General features: G+C 44.7%; 1 protein-coding gene across 1 annotated transcript in view; it reads left to right on the forward strand.

Moving 5' to 3' along the window:
- CDK15 (cyclin dependent kinase 15) overlaps positions 1-19,241 on the forward strand; it is a 33,261-nt gene that overhangs the window by 13,796 nt on the left and 224 nt on the right. The window contains exons 8-11 of the mRNA XM_062498382.1: positions 341-434; positions 4,362-4,425; positions 11,440-11,488; positions 13,893-14,032. Of these exons, the coding sequence (XP_062354366.1) occupies positions 341-434; positions 4,362-4,425; positions 11,440-11,488; positions 13,893-14,032 (347 nt within the window). The remainder of the gene's footprint in view (positions 1-340; positions 435-4,361; positions 4,426-11,439; positions 11,489-13,892; positions 14,033-19,241) is intronic.

A 19,241-nucleotide genomic window follows, 5' to 3' on the forward strand; every position in this document is an offset into this window, starting at 1 on the left:
CACCTGTCTTGTCTTGCTGGTAAAAAGTGAATTGTTTTTTTTAGTGGGTGCTGATGAGTAGTAGTGCTGATGAGAAAAAGGAGATGGGAACAGACTTGTATGGAACCTTGACCCCTGTGGGTTTTTTCTGAAATCCTGGAGGCATGTGAATGTAATTTATCTTTGGTCTGCTCCCATCCTGTTTGATTTGTGAGATTATATCAAGATTTCTGTGTTTACAAACCCAAATTTCTAAATGTTCATTCCAACAATTAACTCTGCCTCTCTCCTCACCATCCTAACAATCATATTATATATATAACATTTATGTGAACGTGTTAATACCTTGGGTTTCTTGCAGGAGTGCAGGCTGTGTATTTGTGGAAATGTTCCAGGGTCAGCCAATATTTGCAGCAGCTTCTGGTGCTCATGAACAGCTGGAGAAGATCTGGGCGGTGAGTAAAATACACCCTGAAATGGAAAAGAAAAAGAATCCATTGCTCCAGCCTACTTAACTTTGAAGTCCTAAGCATAGGTCCTGTGAATAGCAGAAATAATTTGGTCTAATCTGCCAAATTCATAGCAGACTTTGTAACCCATTTTATATTTGGCAACTAACAGGCACAGGAGTAAATCAAATGACTTCCCTTTGATGTTTGTCATCTCATCAAAAATTTAAAGCCAATTAAAGTGACATCAAATTGAAGAAGGCATAAAAGGTGTGCAGGTACTGCAAATTCTGTTGCTTCTTTTTAAATCCTTTGCTTACTGTAGGACACAGCACACCACATTCTCACCAAGGAGCTCCAATACTGCTCTGCAACTACCTTGAAAATGGCAAGACCCTGAGGTCTGTCAGAGATCCTTCTTCATTTTAACTTAGCATATTTTGTATCATCCAGTTTTTATGGTGCAGCTCTGGACACTAATTTTGGATAATGGAAAGTGTGAAATTACTTTATAAAGGTAGCAGTGAGTGAGAGCAACGTATTTGGGAGCTTCTTAAGTTGTTTTTTGTGCAGGGGAAACATCAACACAGAGCCACATTCCTAGAGTTTGGTAGAACTGAGGCAGTCAGCAGCACTGACAGGTTCTGTGTTGACTCTGCTGCTGACTCAACAGCAAGGTCAACTTATGCATTCATCTTAGGTCTTGCTGTAGGTATCACTTGGTCTGTTCAGTGTGGAGGAGACTGAAGGAGACCCCACTGCAGTCACAGCATCCTTGTGAGGGGAACAGGAGGGGCAGGCACTGATCTCTGCTCTGTGGTGACCAGGGACAGCACCAGAGGGAATGGCCTGAAGCTGGGGCAGGGGAGGTTTAGGTTGGATGTTAGAGAAAGGTTCTTCACCCAGAGGGTGGCTGAGCACTGGAACAGGCTCCCCAGGGAAGTGGTCACAGCACCAAGCCTGACAGAGCTCAGGAAGTGTTTGGACAATGCTCTCAGGCACAGGGTGTGACTCTTGGGGATGGTGCTGTGCAGGGCCAGGAGTCAAACTCAGTGATCCTTGTGGTCCCTTCCAGCTCCGTGTATTCTGTGATTCTGTGATTCCGTGTCTGCCCTTTCACATCTCCTCCCAAGGATTTACTCTTATGCACAGAGTGTTTCTGAAACATGGGTTTTCAAAGGAGAAAGTTCAGAAAAAATGAAATTCATGAAAATAATGAGAAATTGCTTTATAGCCATTAGACTGCATAAATTAGATTTTTCCAGCTTAACCACTTCATGCAGAAACACTGTTACTTGGTAGGGTTTTCCTCTCTGATTGTAAGTAGGAATGTGATAAAAAGTCAAACAAGTGCATCCAGTTCTTTGACTTGAATTCAGTTCGTTTAAATAAATGCTGCATTTCTCTTTCATGGGGGGGGGGGGGGTGGGTGGGTGGGGAAGAATTATTGGGAAAAAAACCCCATACTTGGCCAATTAACAAGGTTCAAAGCCAGGGCAGGGTCCAGTTTCTCAGAGTGTGAATGAAGGCTATCTTTGCACTTATGTCTCTGAAATCTCTGGATATATTTCCTGTGGTTTTGCATTAGAGGGTTATAGCACTATCCTAATTTCTCTGGTATTATAACTAATACCATGATTAATAGGATTTGTGCTATAGAAGGCAAAAAACCCCCTTATTTAAAAATCATGAGGAAGTTTAAAGAGCTATGAAATAATTAGTGCTTTTCACAGGAGGTTTTATGATATTATACAGCCTGGAATGAGGCTCTGTGTTAGACCAAGATTTCAAAGCTCCTTAGAGGCTTTCGATGTCTAACTTGAGATATTTTGCCAAGTATGAGGTTCAGAATGGGGATTCCTACTGTTTTCTAATAGTCAGTTCCTTTCATGTACTAGTAGTAGAGGCACCCTGCACTGGTAGAGAGATCATCTGCATTTGTGTGCATGAGTCTGTATGACCCAGCATGCTCATCTCCATGTGGGACTGTTGGTTCATATACCATACAGATACACGTTTGGAAATTGCCCTGTTCTGTGAAATGTGTTTGTCCTGTTGAGTAATCAGGATTGACTGGCTGTCATTTCACCAAAAATTCTTCTAGAGGCAAGTGCCACCTAAAGCAGTCTCCATCTCTCATCTCTATCCCTGGCTGCTCATTGCTGCTCCTGTGTCACCTCTCACCTGAGGGGCTACATGAACTGGGGACCCTGCAACTTTGTTTTCTCCTGGCTTACTCTAAATAAGACCAGCTTCTTTGCCCTTCTCATGGTCTGGTTGCACAAATAGCTGTGATGAGCACTGGTACTCATGAGGGCATGGCACTGGAGCAGGGCCACATGGGAAGGGAAGGCTGGCAGTGTTGGTTTTGGAAGTGTGGCATGAGTGCTTTGGGCAGACCAGCCCTACTCACAATACACACAGCAGTCAAGAAGGCATCCCCCCCCAGGGCTGTCAGATTAACCTTGGTGTGAGCCAACTTCCAATGTCCTCGGCTGCCTGAACACTGCTGGACACCTTCTCTCTGGGGAGCTTTCAAGCTTCCAAGGCTGATTTTCCAGGTGAGCAGAGACAAGGATCTTCCCTGTTAGTCTTTGCTGTGGCAGGCTGAGTCCACAAGCAGCTTGGAACCATGGCCCACAGCAACCTGCTTTGCTTCAGGGGCCACCGTGCTCCTGTGTGACAGCAGTGACATGCATGCCCTGCTTGTGGCTGTCTTCTCCAGCTAGCTGCAATTGTCACAGCTGTTTCCCAGCTGTGAGTGAGAAGAACAACCTGATGCTTTACAACTGCCACAAGCTGGCTTTATATTTCTTCCTTCTTCAATGTATTTTTTTCACTGATGCCTGCTTTCTTGCAGTCTTAATACAAATTTTTTGGGAGGCCAAGTTACCCATGTCGTATATCTCAGCTTACATTTTAAGGAACGGGAATTGTCTGTCATATGCAAAGGGTAACTAATGAGGGACAAATCTAGTGCTGGAGAAGAGAAAGTGAATAAAAACCCCGAAACTCTTAATGTTAAAATTTCACTGCTTTTTAAGTAAACCTGGTAATTCTGGGGGTAAACTGGATGAAAGCTTTGAATGCTCGGAGCTAGCAGTATGATTTATACTATTTCACATGCTGTGAGCTCTTCTTAAAGGTGTGTCTTTACCTCTTTAGCACAAATCATCCATATCAATAGGCACAGAGCACTTTGCATATGTTGAGTAGTAATAATAATAACAACAACACTAAACATCTGCAACTGCAGAAATCTAGATATGCTCCATCTCACACATTTCAGCAACTAAAATGAAGTTGGAGGAGGCTTTACCAGCCCAGACTTTGCTCAGTGAGCATCTACTGCTGAAGCCCACAATTCCCAGTAAAGGCCAAAGACACTACTGAAGCTCTGTATCCTTCAGAGTGAGGCTCTGCACTGCTTTTCAGCTCCAGCTGCTAGACTTGTCTGCCAGCTTTACTTTTTTACCTCAGAATGCAAGGGTTTCTCTCAGAGCTCACAGCCTGTGCTGCTGCTGAGCATATGAGCTGCTGCCAGTGCAAGTGGGCACAGTGAGTCCCCAGTGCAGCTCTGCTGTGGAAGGACACCTTCAGCACTGACAAGGGCTCAGCTCTGTGGTCCCTGGGCTAGCAAACACAGGCAGCAGTGGCACCTGGCAGTGAAGCTGCATGTGCCTTCACTGATGTTCCCAGCAGCAGCAGCGTTCGATCTCAGCAGGAGCCTTCCTGCTACATTATCAAGTGCTGAAATGTCAGTGTCCTGTATGCACTGTGGTAGATCCAGCACCAGCCAGGGTAGTGTAATTCTGCATTGGTTTACAGGGAAGGCCAGTCACTCTCCACTGAGACAGATCCTTTCACCTCCACACCAAGGCAAAGAATGGGCACAAAGAGGTCATTGTTCTCACTCTCTTTTATCTTTTGCAGGTATTGGGGGTTCCAACTGAAGACACCTGGCCAGGACTTTCCAAGCTCCCCAACTATAACCCAGGTAGGATTTAACTCATGAGAAGGACAGCTTTTTCTCTGAGCCACTAGCCACTCCGTTGTTGGGTCAGTAATTCTTATTATGAAAAATCCTGTGCTTCGGTGTTACTAAATCCCTTGAGCTACTTAATGACAGTGGTGTTGTAGGACCTACAACAACACTGGGATTGGCTTAGTTTGCAAACAGAGGTACGTGTGTGGCAAAGTTGCCTCACTGAGTGCTGGTGTATGTAAGTCTAATGAAAGATTTCATTGCTCAAAGACTCAGTGTATTTAGTCTCCACTCCTCAGTGGAATGGAGGAAAGGACCAGTGTCTCCTGGTTTAGACAGGAAAAGCTGACAGGTACCTGGAGACATAGTTTATCTGAACTTTCCTTATTTTTATGGAGATTGGTTTGGGGACCTTTAAACCTCAGCTTTAAAGGTCACTGTCCCTGATTTTGATGTGGGCAAGGTGAGAAATCTGTGTGATTTACAAAGCTGGATTCTTTTATTTCCACATGGGCTGGTAGAGAAGCCTGTGTCCTGAACTTCAAAGGGCCAGTTGTCTCTTATTTTGATGTGGGCAGGTTGAGAAGTATGCTTTGAAAAGCTAGCTCAGTCACTCTCCCTCTCTCCCTCTCTCTCTCTCCCTTTCTCTCTTTCTCTTTTTGTTTAATGTTTTCTCCTGGGAAAATATATTCAAGTGTCAGTGAGGGGGAAATGATGAGCACTGATTCTCAGGCTCTCAGCAGGATTATTCTGTTAGAGAAATATAAAAGTGAAATATTAAAAACCCCAGAATGTGAAATTCACCCATCCACAATCTAGGCATTCTCTCTCACTTATACCATAGGAGAGTGGTGGGGGGAGCCTGTCTATCTGGACAGGGAAAAAAGAAGAGGGGGGAGAGGAGGAGGGAGAAGACGTGCTTTGAGCAAGAGGTTTACAGGTTTAGTAGAGCATAGTAACATCTTTTCAAAGAAGTGGGTGTTGCTCTGTGACCCAGTCCAAGATGCCCCTCCTTTGATTCTGGTGCATGAACACTAAACAGCCCCCATTTTCACATGGTAGCCGATATTGGCTGAACAATAACCTGGTCTCACACTCGAAAGGACTGGAATCTTTCACACAATTAGCTGAGACACATTAATCAAACCAGCGTGAAATGGGAATGTGTCGCTGTCCACAGCAGTTTAATTTGGATAGCCAGCAAGCACAGAGCAGACAGCTGGAGGAAGCATTTTCTTCTCTAAGTTGTAGAAGGCCTGGCTGGGTAGTCTACGAGTTGAGAAGAGTAGTCTGGGAGATACAGAAATGCTCATGTGTGAGAGGAACTAATCACAAAGAATTTTTTTACGCTGGTCATCTGCTAATACAAAGCCTCAAACATACAAACTCTGAGTGATGATGGTCAGGTATCCTGGTGCTATGTAGAGGGACAACCTAAAAGTGCAAGCCTTAAAGCTATGTTAGTAAAGAAACTTGCACCACCAAGAGAGAATGTGAGTGCCTAGAACTGCCCTGAGTAGTGATTCCCTCAGCTGTTTTGTCTGAGTAGCAGTGCTGTCCTCTGCTGCTGTGGAGGGTGCTAGTGGCAGGGTTGGGAAGGAGAGGACAGGCACCTGGGCAGCAGGGAAATAACCCCAAGGAAGTCAAGCCACCATGAGCAGTTTTCAAGTCTGACTTGCTTTCAGACTTGATAGAAAGTTTCCCTAATGGACTCCAGAGGGGCAGAATTGACCTGTGCTGTGCTGTGATATTAGGATGCTGGTGCCTTTTGTGGCTGGACCAGGCAGAAATGCAGGACTCAGAGGACACTGTTATTTTGGAGCATCCCAGGGAGCTGGCAGACATATGGAAGAGGGGTGCTATGTCAGTGTCTGGGCCAATAGCTGTGTTAGCTGGTGAGGCAATATCCCATTCCCCTCTTGAGATCCTAAGGGGCTGCCAGCTGTTCCAGCCACATACAGGAACCAAACGCTTGGCTCACACCTGGATTACACAAACCAGTCTGAACAGAAGAAGGCTATCCTAAAGTTGGACTATTTGCCTTATTCATGAACTAAATCAATTCACTTTTTGACGGGACTGCTGGTAAGAAGACAAATTAGTATCTTTGTTTAAAGCTAAATGCCACTTATATGCTTCTGGGCACTTCCCCTCTCCTCCCTGCAGCACAAAGCTGTTTCCCCCCCAAGGACATGCTCAGCCCAAGTACAATCTGTGGAGTCTGCCTGAGAAAACCTTCTCTCCTGAGTTTATTCCCAGACCATTTGTGCGAACCTGGGTACCTGGGTTGGTTCAGATAAGCAAACAAACCTTGGAGCTCTTCCCCAAATCTGATGGCTTGAATTATTTTAGCTAGTCCTATTGATGTTCACACTGAGCACAGGCAGCAAACAAACAAACAGGTTCCTGCCCGCGGCAAGGAACGAACACGGGCAAAACAAAGCACTGAGGTGTGATCCTATTCTCATTGAAGTTGATGGCAAAACTCCCACTGGATTCAGCAGCGTAGGCTCAGCCCCAGACTGAGATTGTTACTGGAAGGGTTCCTGGGCCAGGTGGGTTAGGAGGAATCTTTGAAATGAAAGCTGGAAACCTTTAGATGTTTTCCTGTCGCTGCCGTGGGCTTGAGCACATCCTGCTGCAGTCTGAAAAGAATACAGCATGGGCTGTGGGGTGTGTGAGTCAGGCACAGGCGGGGCAGCTGGAGGAAAAGCAGCTCCTCTGCCTCCTCTATGGGCTACTGCCAAGGGATGAATTGAGCAAAGCAGCTTTTGGCTACCCTGTGCCCCGGTGTCTTGCACGAAGAACAGCCTCATGCCCCTACCCTACAGTTTGCCAAAGTCTCAGCCTTACTCCAGGTGAATGGGAAGGATGGGTGAGTAACCTGTTAGTGGCCAGCCCTACAGCTTGTGATCTCACCTTCTCTCTGCAGGAGAGACTCTTTGGGGAGGGAATTATATGCAGTCATAGGGCCTGCAAGCAGGTTGGAGAGCTGTTCCCTGGAGAACATGAAGGACTGGCAGAGCTGCTGCCCCACATCTCAGCACACTCGCTGGCTGTCTCCCTGGCTCCCCGGGCTTACCAGCCCTACCCATAGTGACAAGGCTTTGCCCTGTGTTTGTTCATTTGTTCTGTTCCCTCATTTTGCTTCCCCTGAAAGAGGCAGTTGTAGCTCTGTTAACACTATTTTTGAAAGCTCTCATGCTGTGTGAGCTCAAATCCTTGCATTAATCTACTGCTGTGTTCATTTCACTGCGCTGAAAAGCAGTGAGTTTAAATCCCCTCTAAACACCATTGGTGACACCAGAAGCCCAGTGTTTTGATCCAGCCCCGTTAATGGTTACAAGTTTGAATCTAGACAGCGGGGGTCAAGGGCAGGAAAGGATTAGGAATCACAGCCCATGACATTAAGCTAGTGCTTTTGCCAAACTGGGAATACTGGACGGCCCAATGTACCAAGTTAGTTTTTGTTTTCTTTTTCTGACATTTGGAATTCAAAGAGTGGTGAGCAGTGCATATCTATCTCTAACATTATGGACCGAGTGCGAGCTTTACTCCTTGATTTATTGCACAGGCTGAATGATGAACTTGCCTATGCCAAGTAATATCACCTGGCTGAGCAGATGCAGGTTTCACACAAGGCCTTTTCAGATGCAGCAATGACTTTCAAATAAAGCCTAGTTTTTCACATATCTGCAGGCTGTGGTATGCTGAATGGGATTTAGAAGCTTTCCAGAGTCAACTTGCGCTCCCAGGTATGATTTTCAGTGTCTGTTGGGTTTCCAAAATGTCACCAGCAGATGGAGGCAACAAGCAGCAGGCCCTGAAACGCCAGCTTCCCATGGCATTTGTGAAAATGCAGATGAAGTCTGCATTCCGAGTGCTTTCCTCTCTCGTTTTTTTTTTTTTTTCCCGTAATCTCACTTTTTTTATGCTGATGTTTCATTTAACACATGAGATGGTTGAAAACTGAATTCTAAAATGATAAAGTTTTTATTGTCATAATAAACTGCATGTGGCTTTGATGTCAAAGGGAAGAGCAGCCCTGTAACTAATGTGCAATGTATGCTAGCCAGGGTGTAGGGAAACTTCCCATCTGTGTGGCAGTGGGCACAGCCTGCAGTTTCCAGCCTGCCACACAGACAGAGCTCTGCTCCTGTCCTGAAGCCACCGAGATTTCACTAATGAGAGAATTTTTCTCTGTGAGCCTGCAACCCCACTGCCTTCATCCAACAGCACTTGGCATCCTCTTTCTCTCTCTTCATCAATTAGGGAAGTTTAACTTTTGTCCTCTGGCTTGCTTGCCTCATTATCAGTTCATTAGCCACTTCCACCTGGGTTTTCAAACAGGAAGGTATTTCCTCATTAGCACACTCGGCCTTGCATAAGGATAGAAAATAACAAACCTAAGTGCTACCTTTCAGATCTATTCATGTTGTTAAAAAAGCCAATCAGCCCTACACAATCCCATCATTTTATGTGTAGATCATCACTGAGAGATTATTAAATCACTAGTTCATCCACTTTTTGAATGATCTAAATATTCTTTATCTCTTACCTTTATGGAGTAGCTGCTTAGAGTATTTTTTATTTTAGATTGGTCTTAATCTTACAGCAGGGAAAATATTTACTGCTCTGTTTTTACCCTGCTCAACACAATGCAGCCTCGGCATTCTCTAGGGATTTGTCTATATGGGGTCAGTCAGGAGATTAATCTGAACTGATTTCAAGTGCATTAGTTAACTGCATTAAATTCTTGAGCAGAGACACACTGTTTTCCTGCCCATATCTTCCATTTATAATCAAAGCTGTGTATATTCAAAGTGGCAAATTTGGCAGTCCTCACTCAAGCTGAATTTTTCACTGAGAGATGTGTTTGGACAGGGACAGGAGTAGTTGGCTCACTGGTTCTTACACTATCCCTTGCAGATAGTTATTAATCTCCAGGTTACATAAAAGATAAATTTAAGTCAAGAGGTTTGCACAAGACAGCAAACACTATAATTCAGGTATTCCTCCCAGTTCCCAGTAAGCAAGCTGATATTTCTGTTTTAATGTAAAGAAAATCCTATTTCCTCTTTGGAATGTTAATCCTGAAAATTCACACTGCAAAAACAAAGTGGCATTTCACGAAGATATCATTGAAATACTTTGCCCTGCTGTTACCAACTGAACATACATTTCAAAAATTCTGTGTTAAACTCATTAAATAATATTAATTTTAAAATATTTCAGTAGAGTTAAAGTACAGTACTTAAGTAATCTTAGCATTTTTATTAAATACTTAATGAAATGGATATATTATCATAACATGTTTGCATCTCACAAATCAAATTTTTCTGACAGAAATTTACAACATCTCAAAGTTTTTGGCCAGATCTGTGAAGAGGCAAAAATTTCTACCTCAAACAGAAAATTTTTTTGCCTTTCCAAACCATTTTAAAAATTGTTTTTCTTTTATTCTGTCTGGAAAGTTTACATCTCTACTCAGTATGGGTAATTTATTTCTACACTTTTATTTCAGTCAAGGGGGCAAAAAGAAGGAAAGATGATCCAGTGAAAATGTTACTAGTGAGCCAAGAGGAATGTTGTGCCAATCTTGGTGACTTATTTGGGAAGGGAGTATTCAAGATGCTAATATATAACTTCTATACATTGGTGATATTCCAGTGCTCTGGCACATAAACAGCCATGAATCCCATCCCAAGCTATATTCCCATTTACTGCTGTAGAAATTTCCTTAGTATTTGGGTGTAGGAGAACAGTTCAATTCTGAACTGTTACTTACCCTGTGATAGACAGGTTTAACAACCTGCTTGCCTGGTTTAGTGGTGCAGAATTGCCGCTGGAAAGGTCAAGGGCTGGAAGTTCAGTCATTTGCACTTTTTCAAGTTGTCTGTGCATCGAGTCAGACACCGGGTCTGGCACTCTGGAAAATGGTGGCACAGCTGAAGGCGGAGGGGACTCCCACTGTGACTGCAGCAGGCAGAATGTCCCTGGATGAAGTGCCTGCTGCTTCCAGGGAGGGCAGATGCTCTTGGAGGGTGCAGCATCAACCCCAACCGAGCTCTGAGTCTGCTGGCGACAGACCCGTGGTGCTCAGCTCCTGGTGGTCTCACTGCTCTGGGGAATGCTTGTCCAGGCTGAGCTGGAAGAGAGGTTAACACCACCCTTCCTGCTCTCCTTGCCATAACTAGAGTGCCACTGTTCATTCTCTGCTCTCAGGAGCGGTGCTCAGGAAAATGAAGGTGGGTAGAAATTGCAGCCTTTCTGATGCAAGAAAATCTCTCTGTTGATCAGATCTACAGGGAAATATAAGCCTGAGAAAATTAATGCTTTACAATAAAACTTTCAAGGAATGCATTCCTCTATATTTACCACAAGGTTTAGAAATATGTCCTTGAAAAATATCAACAAAAACACAAACTTCACAAAACCGCAAACTCTGCTAAGTTCCAGTCTGATAGAGATCACAACAGTCAGTGAGTACAAAGCCTCCATGAGCATGGTTTAAGTGGACAAACAACAAACTTAGTGAGAGCTGTGGGCAAGAAGAGAGTGGGATCAAAGTGTCTTGTCTCCATCCCCAGTCTTACTGCTGCATCCGTGTAGAAAAGCCCCATGAACCCATGGGGGCAATACGTGAAGCTCAGCAGCCCCTTGGAAAGCCAAGACAATTGCTGGGGATTTGGGCCTGCAAACTTCTTTTTGCTTCCTTTGTATGAAGGCTTTAGGTACTGATACTGCTTTTATTGATGTCAAAGCTAAGACTCACACTGTAACAGGAGGAGGTCCAAGGCCTATACTCACAGATACATGAAAAGAAAGGGTTACAGAATTGGAACAGCCTTATTAAGATCAATGCAGCCACTCGAGTCCTATAGGAATAATGTATATCTATAAATAATAAGATGATAGATTCTATAGGGCCCTTTGAAATTCTGAGCACGTTTTTTGTAGGGGCTAAAATAATGGGTTTTGGCTTAATTTTCATTCAATCTTGTGATTGCATATTATACTTTCTAGAACTGGTTGCTTCCAGGAGACCCCAGAGACTCCGAGTCATCTGTGACAGGTAAGCTACCTGTAACAACAATGTCAAAATTGCCTCTGGGTTTATTTGTTTCTTTATGCAATCATTTAACTTGAAATGAGCTCTTTTGGCAAGCCCAGGAAAAGCAGGGTGGCTCTGTAGTAACAAGCAGATCTAACATCAGTTAAGCAAGTGATTTCGAGAGATTGCAGCAAAGGTAGACACATAGTGGGTTTATTATTCTCACAGGAGTAGTGATTATTCTGAGATAAGCAGTGATTCAATGACTTTGCATGCAGCTTTTTGTGGGGCACAGCTCGATTGAGAAGGTTGTACTTTCCCAGGCCTTCTTGCCCAGACTGAGGACAGACTTTGCACTGTCCCAGTTTTCATTTTTGAAAACAGACCGTAGGAATGTTGCTCAACAGCGGTCAGGAAGACATGCTAGGACAGCATTTTCATGAGACAATGAAATAATCTTGAGAAGTTAGGAGGAGAAAAATCACATTCTTGGTGACCAAAGCTATGAGATGAAGGCCATGGTTACACATACAGCTTGACCAGACACACTAGCACTGATGAATCACTCCCCAGTGTGCTAAGGAAAGGGAGCATTTTGTCAGGCACACACACACACACATATACAGAATGTATAGATGCATCGGTGAAAGAAATTTATAATCAGACAAAGTGCCCTAACCTAGCTGAGGGAGTCATTCAAATCAAATCCCCCTAAACTGATTTTGAGGCACATAGCAGGTTTTATAGATATGTAGGAAAAGACAAGACAGGATTTGTCCTCAAGATTATGTACATTAAGATGTCAATAATCAAATATCCTTTGAGGACATAGTCACGTTTTTCTTTGCTGTTTATTACCTGTTCAGCTGATTGCTTGGGATCCAGCCCTGTTGGAGGGAAGTGTGCTGCCCTTCAGAGCAGGATTTCTCAGATGCTGTTCTAAATGGCTGAACAAACATGCTAAAGTTTTCAGCAAAGCACAGGTTACTGAAATGCCAGCCATTGTCATGCACAGCTTGAGAAACACAGAAAGCTCAGTATGTCCCAAACCCTTTTAATGCAGGTCCTGGAACAGAACAAATCCTCTCTCAGCCTGAACAAAGAAATAAGTGTATTCCTTGCAACTGTGCTATATTGCATTTCTGCTTCTTGGCCATAATCTTTTGACAGACCCCTGTACAGGTCATATCAAGGGGCTGGCCTAGCACCTCTGTGGCAGAGCTCTGGGCTGCATGTGGGTCAGCTCCAGCTCTGCCTTAGAGTCCTGGTGCTGCCATGGCCAAAGACCTGCCTTGGAATGCTCAGCTTGGGAGAAGGAAAGAGCTGCTTCATATAGGCCACTCAGCCATGACTCTCCATGGACAATTAAGAAATCAAAGGGGAGCTCTCCGCAGACCTTGGCCACCACCAGGAAGCCTGAGCCATGGTGGGAAGCACTGAATTGTGGAGCTGCCCAGAGTGGGAGCCTGCAGCAGCAGGGACTGAGAGGGCAGAAGGTCTCCAGGAAGACCCTGCCATGGCAGGGGAAGCCTGTCGTGCAGCTCCAGCAAGAGGCCTCAGACTGGATGCTTTGGCTCCCTGCCCCATCTCTGGTCCTCAAGGAAGCAGGGGCTTGAACTGGTTTTGCTGGAGGTAAAAATTCAGCAATTATCTACCACAGTGAGGCCAGATACCTTCTACAAATTTATTTCTCAGGGCCTCTTTCTCTCCTTCTGCCTTGGTGATTTTTTCTCTTCTTTTACGTTTTTCATTTTATCTCCTCAAAAAAAAAAAAAAAAAAAAAAAAAGTCAGCATGTTGAATGTCCTGTATAGGGAGGGGGAGTGCAGGGGCAGGGAGATCCCAGCCTCTGATGTCATTTGGAGGGGAAGCATTACTGGGGGCCAAGGGAGGAAGCACAACAGGCCATGCTCTGAAGCTGAAACGTGATCAGAACAAACAAACAAAGTAAAAGCTGTAAAACTAAATTACTGTTTTTATTTGTTTCCTTGTTGGTTTGTTTTTGCTCTTCCACTTCCTTGTCCCCAGCTGTGTGCTTCTCTAGAGAGCAGCCTCTTGGCATTGGTATTTGCTGGGCATGGAGCATATGTGTATTACATTTATTTTAAACGCTCATCCTGAGAAACAGGATTCTTCCCTGTGAATCCCCAACACGTTTTACAACCAGCTGCACTGCTGGTACTGGGGTAGGAGAAAATCTGTCTGTAAACATGAATTTGAGCTGAAATCCTGGATGCGTATACCTCAACATAGTCAAACTTAGATGGAAAAGCATGAAAAGCTGTATAGCTGGGGTGGGTTTATCCAGCTCCCCTGTGTCCCTCCTCTATCTTTGTCTCAAGCTGAGAAGGGCTGGGTCATGTTCTGGTTCCAGCTTTCTTGCTCATTCTCATCTCCTGTGCTATTTTTTCCCTCTGTTTTCCTAGGATGAGCAGGGTGCCAGCAGCAGAGAATTTGGCCTCCAGGATGCTCACAGCCTTCCCTCGAGGCCGAATCTCTGCACAAGATGCACTTCTTCATGGCTTCTTCAGCCCCCTGCCTCCTCAGATCTATCAGGTTCCTGCTGGTAAGTTAACTTTCAATTTTATCTTGCCAAGGAAGAGCTGCTGCACATGCTATTTACTGTGAATTTCCTCTCTATTTTGAAAGTCTCTGCCATTCACCTGGAGGTCTCTCTTTTCTGCCTGCACAGCCCTCCCCACTCCTATATGCTGCAAAATTTACATTCTGTGGCAAATTTGACAACTTGTTTTTCTGTTTTCTTCTACTTGACCACTATTAATACTAGAGGGGGACCTTGATGACCTGCTACCATGGTCCATCTGCGAAGCAGAGGTGTATAGGCTTTGACAGGTCATCTCTTGCCCATTCTGTAACCCCAAGGGCCTGAACATTTCCCTGCTCACACTGTGTGTTCAGTGTAACTCACCCGCTGGTCCCTCCTGATGTCCTGAATTCCCATCTGCTCAGCATGGTGTGCTAGCCCCAATTCCCTTGGACTGCTCCTCCTGCTCCCTTTTGATGTTGAGACAGCTGTTCCTTGTACCGTGACATACCAGTTCTCCCTCAGTTCTACCTGCTTTATTTTCTTCTTCCCTTGCTCCCTTCCCTTAAGCACACAGCTGCACACACAGTTCTGCCTCTCCTGGCCTCAGCTGATAACAAATACAGGGGCTCTCAAGCTGCAGTTCTGCTCCTCACTAGGAAGAGCTCCCTCCTATCGGGCTGCAGGCCAAAGGGACCTTGCATTCCCTGTTGCCTCCTGGGTACCCTGTACATTAGTTAATTTGGTGGTGTTTTTTAAGATAGGGGCAATTAAGAAAAAGCCTTCATGGACTGTGCTGTCAAGCTATTGGAAAACCAAATTTTTGGTTCCTGTGACACATCCCAAGTACAGGAGCAGCCAGCTAGCATCTCTCCCAATCCCCCAAACTGCTGCCCTTCAGAAGGTGCTCTGTGTGTGTATGTGCCTGAGTGAGAGACATCTGCATTCCTTTTCTGTTCACCCAGCCACGGAGCACAAATCTACTTTGACACTTTTAGAAAAATGAAAAGATGGAATCTCGCAGGAGCCTGCCTGTGCCGGGCGGGGGGAGTGGGGGGGGGAGGAGGGGAGCACGCACAGCAGGAGGGAAGTTGACTTTTCTTTATACATATAGGGTTTTTTCCATGCAGAGTTTAAATTATGCCTGATAAAAGGAGTTTCGTGGATGTTTCAGTTCTTTCAAACCCTCCTGGCTTCCTCCCAATTAAATGAGGTTTGTCAAAGCCACAGGGCTCTGCTGCTGCCAGAGAGGCGGACAAGCACTTCCCGCAGTGACATCTCCAATCCCCAAGGGAGAAGATGAAAGTGTCAGTGCTGAGAGAGAGAGAGAGAGAGGGAGAGAGAGAGAGTGTGGAAAAAAACAGGTACAGAGACAGACAGTGTGAGAGAAAGGGAGAGAGTGAGGAGAAATAGAAGGGACGAGAAAACAGATTGGCATAATGTGTCAATCTGTCTGATATGCTGCCAGCAAGGGGACAGATTCATTTCACCTGGGCTTAGGCACCATCCTGTATTTATTATCCCCCATCTTGCAGCAAGAAGTACCTTGTGGACAGGAAACTGCATGGCGTTATCATAGCAACCAGTGTGTTGAGAGCAGAATCAAAGTGCACAGGGCTGAAACAAGTACAGTGCGATCATGCATGACCATATTCATGAGTGATTCGTTAAGCCTGTAAAATTTAGGCTATTCTGAATAATTCCCAATGTAACCATTGCTATTGCCATAATTGTTTAAGACATTTGCTCTCTTGTGTCACTTTGGCATAACACTATTTTGGAATTTAACTGTATAATTTTAAAATTCTCGTTGCTATGATAACGGTGCAGATTTTAAATATATTCTGTTCCCACTTTATTTTGGAGGATGCTGCCTATTAGTTGCCATCCTCCGAAGGGGGAAGTTAAAGCAGAAGGGCAAAGAGTGACCTGGAGATGAAAGGTGAAAGAAGAGGGGATTAATCCCAAGGTCTGTGAGAGAGTAAGAGGGAAATATTTGGAAAAATATAAGGTTCTCATAAGAAACTATTCTCGATTTTTATGAAATAATCGTATCTGTAACTGTCCTTTTTATAAATTGTTATGACAAGCTGGAAGCTAGAGGATGTTTTCAAAGGTCAGTTCCGGGGAATAAATAATTGGAGAAATCACTGTTTCGAAGTTAAGTACCCCTCCAAATAGCATGTTTCTGATTATTAGGGAGAATGTTAATGGTTAGAGGCTGGCTGCTGCCCCTGGGAAGGGGGAGAGGGAGCACAGGGCTCTTTGCTTCCCGGAGGCCAGCTCCTAGGGAGTGGAATAGATTGCTGTTGCTGTGCTCGTTGGAGCTCAAAGGGCTAGAATAGAAGAGTAGCCCGTGCTCTAAGGGAGGAAGAAGGCTCTGACCCCTGAGTGGGGCTGGCCCACAGATGGGCCTCTCCTACAGCTGCTCCCTCCTGTGCCTCTCCCTCTAGGAGGGGATTACTGAGGCCCAGGTTCAAGCCTTGCTCACCATCTTGGTGGCCTTAAATCTACATGTGCCACAGCACCTCTCAGTATAAAAACAGAGAGAAGTGCAGGGGTTTCTTCAGCTCCCCTTCAGTGTGGCTAGTAGCCTAAGGGGTGGCAGTGATGACATTTTGTAAAACCAGAGCATTTGCTGTCCTTTTTCTGGCGGGAGCAAGTCCTGAGACCATTATCTTTGTGCAGTGCAGCCCTGCACTGCAGCAGCTCTGATAAAACTTCAGTCTAACCCTTTGCCACCTGCTAAAGCAGAATGTTTTCTGTCCAATTAATCCCTTCTGGAAGAAAAATGAGGTCCTTGAATCAAGACAGCATGAGCTGTGCTCTCAACTCACTGTCAGTCCTGAAGTGCAAAGGGCCTTCTGAGGAGGTATCTCACTCTGTTGTCAGACAGGTCAGACACAGTAACAATTGCAGCTTACTATTCTTAGTTATAGATTTGGTTTATTTTCCCTCTCTTTTGCCCTCCGATGCTTTAGAGCAGGCTCACAAGCAGGGAAGGTGAGCAATGGAATTTGGGGTTATCAACAGTGCACTCCCAAGAAAACACACTGCAAGAAGAGCTCTGGCCAAAGCACAGAGGCACGGGAGCCAGGGAGGCGTGAGCTGGCAGCTCAGATCCTTTCCCCACTGAACTAATGTCCAGTCTCAGTAGAGAGCTTTCTCTCAGTGAAGGAGACACTCAGCCCTGGCTGTACCCTCAGCACAGCAGTTAGGAAATTCCAGTATGTGGCCATGAGGAGGATTGTGTGTTGCATGGATGGGATCCTGACTTTGACTAGGAGGTACTTACTCTTTTTGGATAAGATTGCTCTCTAACTGTTACCTCCCCAAGCAACACAAAACCAGTGCACCAGGTGATGAAGTCACTGTACCTCTTCTCCTGCAAGAGCCCACAGTTCAGCCTTTCAAAGACAAAGAGGAGGGGGGACACTTGATGTTGACAGTCATTTTAATATCTGTTGTGTCTAAACTAAGACAAAGCAAGTAAGCGAGTGTGGGCAATGAGGAGGTTAAAGCTGCCATACATAGCCTACCAAAAATCCCTTTACTGTTGGGATTAGCCAGCACTGGTAAATGTTATCACAGGGGACCTATAAAGAAGAGCTGGCTTTCATGATCCCTTGTTTGGGTTGGCTGGTTTCCCTAGGTTCCCCTCCATAGCTAAAAGGTTTATGCAGTCACTTGATTTTTTTTACCACTCTGCTTTGTGACCACTTTACACAGCAAATAGATATCCTTCACTGCAAGTGAAGACACCTAGAAAGTTCCAACCAGTTGTATGAATCTGGTTTGTAATATGTCTTAATACAGGAATAAACCAAAGCTGGTGATGAACAGCTTTCTGTCAGGTAATAGAACAAATCTTCACTTAACTCAGGAAAACCACCCCTCACCTCACCTGGTGTGATCCCCACAGTGGTGGAAGATCTACTTGCCTTCATACAGACAGGACATTAAAGTTTTCTGTTCTGTCATTAAGCCACCACCCTAGGAAAGAGCTGTTGCAACATCACAGCAGATGCTTGCCAAGTGCACAGGACTCTGGACATGTTGCCCCGTTTAAGCTCTTCCCCACATGCTGTCCTGGGGCAGGCATTGTGCTGGGCACTGTTTGGGACCATGGGGCAAAGGGCAAGGTGGGAAAGGAAGGAAAATTTCCTTTGCTCACTCCCCAGCTCCTGCTCTTGCAAAAGCAACTGGCGCAAAGTTTGGCCCACATGACTTGTGGAAACAAAGTCCTACAGACACGGATCAAATGCACTGACTCCCATTGATCTCAGGCCAGAGAATCTCTATAAAGGTCTTATTGTTCAGGGAGACAAACCACTCTTGGGGGGAGTGCTGTTAATGCCGTTCGTGGAGGCAGACACTATTGCATCAGAGGTTAGCAGATGTTTTTCTGTATTTTGTCTAATTGCAAGTTATAGCTGAGGTTTCTTTAGCTTCCATTTTCCCTTTAACACCCTTAAATGCAAATCTGAAAAGATTTAGTTGTCTTGTTTGCTGTGAAAGACATCCAGGCTGGAAGTCTCACACAGTTGTTTCCCATCCTCAGGTGCACTTCTGACTTCACCCAGTTATCAGCAGGAATGAGTAAATGGGGAGGTAGTGATCAGGTTTCTAAGGCACAAAAGTTAAAGCTAAGTTTGAGATTGTGACAGCAAGCAACCACAAGCATAGGAGCTCAATTAGCCTGAAAGACAACTATCTCATTATCTTTTCTAAAATGATATAAATACATAAGAATATAAAAATTTAAAATAAACTCTCTATTGACTGTCGAGATGACTGAATTTCACTGCTCAATTTCTTTAAACACCCACTTTAGTATTTATTTATTCTAAGCGTGAAGCAGCTACGATAATTAGACTGTCAGATTTGGTAAGTTAATGAGGAGTCACTGGAGTGGAAGGTTTTGCATTTGTGAGATTGCTGAAGGAGAGAAGCTCTGTGCCTTCGCTCTATCTCTTTTTTCTTTTTCTTTTTTTCCCCTCTGCTGGGTGGGAAGGAGAGAGCTTGGCAGTGTGCAGATCCATTTGAATCCTTTTGATTAGCGGGTTGCATTCCTACCACTGTTCTACCAAATAGTATTTTGCTGGTTGCTCCAAGAAAAAGAAAAAGAAAAAAGGAAAGAAACTGCAGATGAGATTTCTAGAGAAGAGTGTCTAGATTAAAGAAATCGTTTTCCAAAAGCAATCAGAAGCGATGCAGCTGTGAGAAATAG

The sequence above is a fragment of the Cinclus cinclus genome, chromosome 9, assembly GCF_963662255.1.
Source record: "Cinclus cinclus chromosome 9, bCinCin1.1, whole genome shotgun sequence".
In the NCBI taxonomy this organism is placed as follows: domain Eukaryota; kingdom Metazoa; phylum Chordata; class Aves; order Passeriformes; family Cinclidae; genus Cinclus; species Cinclus cinclus.